This window comes from Taudactylus pleione, unplaced genomic scaffold, assembly GCF_031769625.1.
Source record: "Taudactylus pleione unplaced genomic scaffold, aTauple2 ptg001552l, whole genome shotgun sequence".
NCBI lineage: Eukaryota > Metazoa > Chordata > Amphibia > Anura > Myobatrachidae > Taudactylus > Taudactylus pleione.
This window is the reverse complement of record NW_028285949.1, coordinates 258,939-267,709: the sequence shown is the minus strand read 5'-3', so window position 1 is coordinate 267,709 and position 8,771 is coordinate 258,939. Positions and strand designations below refer to the sequence as shown.

The window sequence follows — 8,771 nt, the reverse complement described above, 5'->3', positions numbered from 1 at the left end:
GAGGATATATATATCGTGGGTCTGGCAGCAATTGGAGGATACGGACAGGTGGTCTGGCAGTAGCATTCTGAGTGGTGGAAGGCACAACATGCAGAGGGAGTATTCATCTTTGCAGCACTGAGTCAGAACTACACCTGTGATTCCAATCAGGGCTAGCAGTGTTCACAGACAGGAAAGGACCCAGGTGAAATAATCACTATGGAAGGAATGCATAGAGAAGTGCTGCAGCAGCATGATCAAAACAGATCCTCCAAGCAAATTACGGAGACAGCTGGCAGTGGTAAGTCAACAGGCAAAAGGTGAAAACTAGACATGGTCGTGACAGTACCCCCCTCTTTATGGGTGGACTCCGGACACCAAAAAAAAAAAAAAACTTTCTTCAGACATCTTCCCAATTCTCAATTTGTTGGGGTACTTGGAGTGGAAAGTCTACAAAGGAGATAGATCAAGACCTTCGCCGATTCTACTTTTTGCTGCGAGAACGTTTTGTGCCAACCAACGGACATGGGATCTCTGGTAACTCCTGTGGAAATATGTGACTGGGAAGAACAGGATCAGAATTTTGAGAGGTACAGTAGGACAAGCAGGTGTGCGCACCAGTCATGTTCAGGGATACAGATTCTATAGTGCCGCTTCCTTGGGATGCCTGGAATTCAGCACGCTGGCACTTGAAAACTTGACCTTGTTCGGATTTCAGGGGAGTGGAGGACGAATTCTTGGTAGCACAAACAGACTGCTTGGACAATACTTTGGAACTGGGACCTTCGCTAGAATCTTTTTTTACAGGGTTAGGACCAAACTCTTTGATAACAGTTTCACTGAAAGTCTTTATATTTAGAAGTATTGGATCATTGGACTCGATAATAGGATTGGCCCAGTCCATCGCTTTGCCACTAAAGTAAAGGAGAAGGAACCTAGCGATGTTGGTAGGAGTGATACCACTAGTTGGATCTGCTTCCATAATGCGGCCAGCGGTTCGATTCCCAGCAGCGCCTGGCCGACAAATGCAGAGTTCCCGGCAGCGGAAGCCCGACAGCGCTGGAAATCATCTTTTGCTGAACCAATACATTAGAGCATGGGTGCCCAACCACGGTCATCAAGGCACACTAACAGGCCAGGTTTTAAGGATAGCCATACTTGAGCACAGGTGTCTTAATTAGTACCTCAGTTATTTTGATTTAACCGTCTGTGTTCAAGCATGGATATCACTAAAACGTGGACTGTTAGTGTGCCTTGAAGACCGAGGTTGAGAAACACTGCATTAGAAATTTCCAGGCTGTCTAGAGAAACATCTCTGTGTCAGGACAATATCCACAATTCATTAATTTGTTAGTAATTTTCGCATCTCGTTATTCCCCCAGTGATCCTTTGGAATGTCCTGGTTCTTTGGATACACCGCCCAGTACTGATGTTGTCTTCAAGCAGAAAGGTCTGATGCTAACGATGGACTTGGACTCCGATTCTGACTATGAACCAATCGCAGCCAGTTTAACCACGTAACTGACTAATTCTTTTTCCAAAAACCGCTCCAAAAATGTCGGTTTATTTTATGATTGAATTAGGTCAAGAACATAATTTTAAACTTATCCATCACTGTTTTATTTGAATTTTTTTTTTTTAAACACAGTATACCATAAAAATAGCGATTTTTATGTTATACTGTAGTGATGGCCATTGTTTTTTGTATCATCGATGGTTCAACCATCGTTAGAAGCCATGAGTTGTTTAGCAATTGGTCGAGGAGATCTGTGTAGACCACAACTGCCGATGTTTCATAAACATCGATTGAGGGTTGCCATCGATGGTGCAACATTGATGCCCACCAGCAATGGCAAACTACTTGTTTTCAATCAGACCATCAATGGTTTGCAAACCCTAATCAGAGGCTCTGCAATATATATATATATCGAACATATATATATATATACATACAGTATATATGTAGATATATATATATCTGCTGTTGCTTACACACGTGTGCGTGTATATATATATATATATATGTATATATATTTACACACACACTATATATATTTATATATATATATATATACACATATGCGCCTAATCAGCCGTGTGATATATATATATAAATATATAATATGTGTGTGTAATCCACACGGCGGCACACCGGAATAAACTAATCACCCACGGCTGATTAGGCACATATGTGTGTGTATATATATATATATATATATATATATATATATGTGTGTGTGTGTGTAAATATATATATATATATATATATATATATATACACACAGACACATATATATATATATATATATATACATATATACACATTATAATTATATATATATATATATATATATGTATAATTTTATTATGGCCTGGCCCCTTATAAAAATGGGCGTTATGGGGGAGGAGGAGCGGCTGAGGCCGGAGGGAGTGGCCCGGATATCTAGAACAGCGGTGTCCCGCTGGCGGCCCGGACACATAGCACAGCGGCGGCTACCAGAGCCGCCGCTGCTGCTTCTGCGCAGCCAGTGATCACATGTGCTGGAACCGCAGCGGGAGGGTTTCCCGCTGGCGGCCCGGCTACTTAGCAGCAGCGGCGGCGGCTACTAGAGCCACGCTGCTGCTTCTACACAGTGATCACACTGATCACTGTGTGTTCCCGGAGCCCCAGCGGGAGGGTGTTCCGCTGGCGGCTCCGATACATAGCAGCAGCGGCGACTACCAGAGCCGCTCTGCTGCTTCTACACAGTGATCACACTGATCACTGTGTGTTCCCGGAGCCGCAGCGGGAGGGTGTTCCACTGGCGGCTCCGATACATAGCAGCAGTGGCGGCTACCAGTGCCGCCACTGCTGCTTCTCACTGAAGGGGTGCCCGATCACTGCTGGCCACAGTGATCGGGGTCACAGCAGCAGCCGGGGCTACATGAGCCCTGGCTGTTTCCTCCATTGAAGTGGCGCCGGGAGGGGGGTGCCGACGGTTCCCGATCACTGTGGCCAGCAGTGATCGGGAAACACAGGAGGGGGAGCCGCGGGTGTAGAGGGACCAGAAGGTCCCTCTGATATAGGTGGCAATGGGAAGATTAACTTCCCATAGCTGCCTAGTGGCCATTTCTGACTGGTCGTATCAGATACGACCATGTCAGGGAAAGCCCAGTCTGGTATGGTCGTATCTGATACGACTGTGCCAGGCAAGTGGTTAAAGGGGTTCCCATGTTTCCCAGCTGTGTTTTTCCCCAGAAGGAGATCCTGGCACCTCCAGTGAGGTCTAAAGGTTCTGGAGGGAGGAATAAGAGGGATAATCTTGTGAGCATTGTTATTCCATTCCTATTTTGCTCAATTGTTATTCAAAAGAGTTTTGTCTACATGTGTCTGGAGTTTAAATTTTAAATTTCCTTTTAAACCACAGGGGTGTCCAGGGGCCGCCCGAAAGAGCGGTGGTACCGTCACACATGATCGGGGTCCCAGACCCTCTTAACGTGCCTGGCGCTAACAGTTCATCACCTGGTATGTTCCTGACAGTCTTTCCAAGCTACACATGCTGTGACAAACTTGACTCTGGGTAATGGAGCATCAACTAAGGCTGGCACTACATGCCGCCATCTTGCTTTGGTCAGCTGACTCCAGATTTGTCCTACCAGTAAGGAGATTGTTTCCATATGACCTGCACAACCAATAACTTTTCAGAGTGCCCTATATAAACCCCTTACTTGCTCTTGCTATTGCCAGTTCGACTTGTCTACACTAGTTTCTGGTTCCAGCACCAGCAGTCCTGCTCTCTGACTTCTACTGATAGTGGCATATTCAATTGGATGCAGGATTTTGCCTGCAAAACATTTTTATCACCTTGTGCCCAATTTTGAATTACTGTGGGTATGCGCGCATCACCAATACCCACAGTATTAAATAAAGAAAATGGTTGCAAGTTTTTTTTTTTGTGGGCAAAATCCCACGGGGAGAAAAATAGATGAGGCCATGGAACACCAGGCACTCCAGTGCATACTTGCCTACCTTTTAAATCTCCTCCCCGGGAGAACCCGGAGAGGAGAAGCAGCTTGGTCCCGACGGGGGCGGGGCCAGACGATTCATGGCATTAAGCCCCGCCCCCTCAGTGGCAAATTGCGCGATTGGCGCATATTTAAATAAGGGGCAGGGCTAAATGACGCGATTCATGAAGAATCGTGTCTTTAAGCCCCGCCCTGTACACAGGGACCCGCGATTGCCGCGGAAGTTCTCCCCATTCTGCCCACTTCATTAGGAAGTGGGCAGAATGCGGGAGAAGTGCCTACCCTTCCGGGGGTGCGGGGGGTTACCCGAAAAATCGGGAGCCTCCCGCGAAAACCGGGAGGGTAGGCAGGTATGCTCCAGTGTTTGGTTGCCGAATGGTCCACACTGTTGATTGATTTGGACACACCATCACCTGACAGCTCACACACATACACACACACATACTGTACACTGATTGACACTAACTTATGGCATCTCCACACACAGACACCAGCAGCACTACTCGCAGCAGACACTGGGAAGATGAAGGAAGACTTCTAGCATGTTGGGAAGCGCAGGACGAGGACAATGCTGCCAGAAGGTAAATAATTATGGAATAATTAAGCTAACTGAAAAATTCCAAATGCTTAATTAGTCATTGGTGGGAGGGGTATCCAAGCAATTCAGAAGCAAGTCTCAACAATTTTTTCTGAACAATAATGATTTTAGGAAAAAATTGGACTTGTTCTGAAGGTGGCGGCCAGACTTGCCCACTTTTCCAGGCAGGCAAAGAGCGCTGCCGCCTCCCGGCCATTCCAGGAGAGTAGGCAAGCATGAATTACCATTGTGTGCTTCCTACTACCACCTGTATGTATTATTGTGTGCTTTCAGCTACCATTTGCATCTACTACGTACTCTGCTAGCTATAGACTGCAGTATCTACTACAGTGTGCATACCATCCTGCGTGACATTTACTGCATTCATACATCAGTGTGCAATTACAGCTACATCCACACAGATACTTGTGAGCAGTACCTATCTCTACCAGCAGTCTACAGTTATCATACATTTGCAGATTGTATATATCACTACTAGTGTGTATTCCACAGACTGACTTGCATTTTATCTTGTCATTGATATGTCTCCTGCTCCTACACTTTTTGTGTCCTAGGCTTCAGTTAGTATCGCTACCACAGTCAGGTAGCATACCTCATCATCAGCCTAGTATTTATACTGTTCTCCTTTCTGCAGTCATATTCAGAGGAAAGAACTGAATGAGGAAAAGCTTCACACGTTAACCTAATTTCACTCACTCCAATTCTAGCCAAACCTTCCCTTGTGGCCCTAGCCCAGAGTCCAAGACAAATCCTGAATCTGACAGTATCAAGTTTTGTAGCATAACCTCTTCATCATATACTTTCACTCCTACAGGCAATAGTTGCTGAGAAACGGACTTCATTCTGTCATTGTGTTCACTCATACTGCTGCATTCACATAACTTGGTGTTATATAATACGTCTCAGATTGATTCTTCTAACCAAACCCCCATTTTGGTATGCTGCCTTTAGTGCTGTCATGTCCTCAGCTGACATCTTTCCATATATGATTAGAGTACACATGTTGCTCTACACTTAAGCCAATAGAACCCATGTCTCTCTCTACATCGTCTGTGTTTGGACTGTCATTAGGATCTACTGTAGCTTTCCACAACCTTTCACGCTTTAGTTGCATTTCCATTGCAAACTTCCATGCAGTATAATTTTTTGCATCTTTTAGCTTGATAAAGCCCATTATCCGTGTAGTTCCTGTCTGTATGCTTCTTACAGACATTTGTGCAGCCTCTGTGTTCTAACTAGCTTCTGTGCTGACACCCTGCACTGGAAACACTCTGTGCTATCTTCACTCTGTGTTCTAATAGCAGTCTGCTGGGCGTTCTAGGAGTTTGGGGCATGTGTACTTATAACTTGTGTGCCTGGGCCCATAACCTGTTGGAATATGTGTGTACAGGTTGGTGTGGCAGAGTTAGGGTACACACCAGCAGATGCCCTGAGACAACAAATAGCCCAAACGATTCACCAGTGGAGTGGTTTATTGATGGTACAGCTGTACTTACAATTATACACACTGATTATGTGGAGCAGAGTGGGGTGTCATACAGCTCACCAGCCAGTGAGTGTATACATGTAGCTGTGCAGGCTCTCTGTAAAGTGGTGGGAAAGCGGTATACTCTCAGGTCTCGCAGAGCTGAGCTGAAGACTAATGGTGCATACACACGATCAGATTTTTCCTTCAGATATGAACGATAACGATTTAAAAATTGTTCAGTCGTTCATATCTGAAGGAAAATCGTTCATATCTGACATGCCTGAACGATGGACGATCAACGATGCGCGTTCCCGTTTGTCAGATAACGATATCTGACATCTGATGGGTTTGCAGTCAGACATGGACGATTCCATTCATTTTAATGCAGTCAAAAATCGTTCAATCGTTCAAATCGTTCAAAACTTTGGTGAAATCGTTCAAATCGTTCAATCGTTCATCTGACAAATCTGACAAGTCTGACAAATCTGACCGTGTGTATGCTCCATAAAGGAGCATACACACGGTCAGATTTGTCAGACTTGTCAGATGAACGACTGAACGATTTGAACGATTTTACCAAAGTTTTGAACGATTTGAACGATTGAACGATTTTTGACTGCATTAAAATGAATGGAATCGTCCAAGTCTGACTGCAAACCCATCAGATGTCAGATATCGTTATCTGACAAACGGGAACGCGCATCGTTGATCGTCCATCGTTCAGGCATGTCAGATATGAACGATTTTCCTTCAGATATGAACGACTGAACGATTTTTAAATCGTTATCGTTCATATCTGAAGGAAAAATCTGACCGTGTGTATGCACCATTAGTTGGGGAATCTGTAAAATTCTTCATGTTAAAAATCACCAATTTTCTGTTCAAGATCATATTTTGATTATGATTGACAAACCAGTAAAATCCAACATGTTGGATTTCACAGATACCCTGACCCTGGCGTCTGGGGATCAGGGAATTGGCCCAATACATTGCTGATGTATGGGGGCCTTTACACAGCATTTGTTCTCCTTGTGATCCAGCATTCCCAGATCTGCTGGATTTATGTCTTGGAGGATAGTGCAGCATGAGCTTCCTATTAAGTAATACCTCAGTGTATAGCAGGGATTTAACTCTTCTTCATCAGATTACACCACAGAAGACTTTAGTTTTTTCTTTGTATGGGCTAAGCAATATTTATCTATTTTTATTATAGATCATGTGTGAGGTAACTGCATCATTTAGAGAAGTGCTGAATCAACAGGTGGAGTAAATCAATACATGTTGCTTAATTTGCTGATTAGTGTATGCACCATTTTGGCCCATATGCTGAATTCTTTGCTGAATCCCTGAGAATGGGCAAATTAAAAGTTTACAGATGTTTTTTAGGAATAAGCCCCGGCATCCATAATTATCTTCTACATCAGTAGATCTCAAACTTGGTCCTCAGGACCCCAAACAGTTCATGTTTGGGGTCAAAAAAATCACTCATAAAATGAAGAAAATATAATAGTAACTTAAGATAAGTTAGACATGAGGGAACTAACACCTGAAATTTTGGGGCGACCAGGGGAATTGTGAAGGGAAAAACAGGAATCACTGGGTACTCTAAAAATACAAAGTGATATTTTTCCCTAAATATCACTCCCTCACTGGAGAAAGATCATACAGACTTACAGTAACTACATGTCATGCTGGATCCTATCCTGTATATAGATTCCTGAGGAAGTTTGTCTTCAAACTAAATGCATAGGATAATCCTATATACCCTCACCTAGGAAGAAGCTGTGCCATCATGAATTCCTGCCATTCTGAGTATCAGACTTTCTTCCAAAGGATTTGAGTGATTTATCCAATCCATACTCATATGCTATTCTTCAAGTTTTATATATTTTTTTTAGCTGATCATTCCAAATATAAAATTATCAAGTTACTACACTATGGGGTATACTTATGAGTCATCGGGTTGTAAAACCCAGAGTTTCTGATCATGTATATGCCCGAAATTTAAAAGGGCACTGCTTTTACTAGCAAGAAACAGCAAAAGCATTGCCCTTTTAATTATTGAGCATAAACACAATCAGAAGCGTCGGGTTTTACAACCCGACACAATGTAAATAAACCCCTGAGTCTTTTTCATGTGTTCGGTGCTGGGCTATATTCCAGTTTTGGTTAACATCTAATGTGTTGGAGAAGAAGTCCTGAAAGAAAATGACATCACAAATTTCACTGGTTCAGATAAGAATTGATTTTGTATTGGAGTACGCATAATACTTACCTTTTATATGTCAAGTTCTGGGATTTTACTTACTACTTCATAAGAGCCTTTTTATTCTGCTGTTTTGTGTTTGTTTTCTAGATCCATCAGTGGCCAAGATCATACAGGAGGAGCAGCTATTACTAAATTGTTACTACATTGATCTATAAATACAAGGTGCCAGCACTCCAATTCTAATTTCAACAACTGCCCAAGTGTCTCCAGATAAAATGTAATATCAGCTGAAAAAACGCTGTGACACTCAGAGGACTGCTCTATGTCAGCTCAAAGAAAACGTTGTCTATGTTTCAGTTTAATCTAAATTTATTGATATGATTGTTATAATAAATTTATGTAAATTTTCTATACTTTATTTGTCGGAGACAGTCTTATACCACACAAAACAAATGGCCGCAGACAACACTTTTTTATATATTCCTCCAATAGTTTCATGTATCTATGTAGCA

The 8,771-nt window shown here is 43.0% G+C and overlaps 1 protein-coding gene across 1 annotated transcript; it reads left to right on the top strand.

Moving 5' to 3' along the window:
* The first annotated feature begins 246 nt into the window (after positions 1-246).
* On the top strand, positions 247-8,583 carry LOC148442390 (uncharacterized). The gene is made up of 5 exons (XM_088464000.1): positions 247-280; positions 1,362-1,496; positions 3,387-3,484; positions 4,472-4,565; positions 8,407-8,583. The coding sequence occupies exons 2-5, from the start codon at positions 1,435-1,437 to the stop codon at positions 8,465-8,467; spliced, it is 315 nt and encodes a 104-aa protein (XP_088320126.1). The 5' UTR covers positions 247-280; positions 1,362-1,434; the 3' UTR covers positions 8,468-8,583.
* The last annotated feature ends 188 nt before the right edge of the window (positions 8,584-8,771 follow it).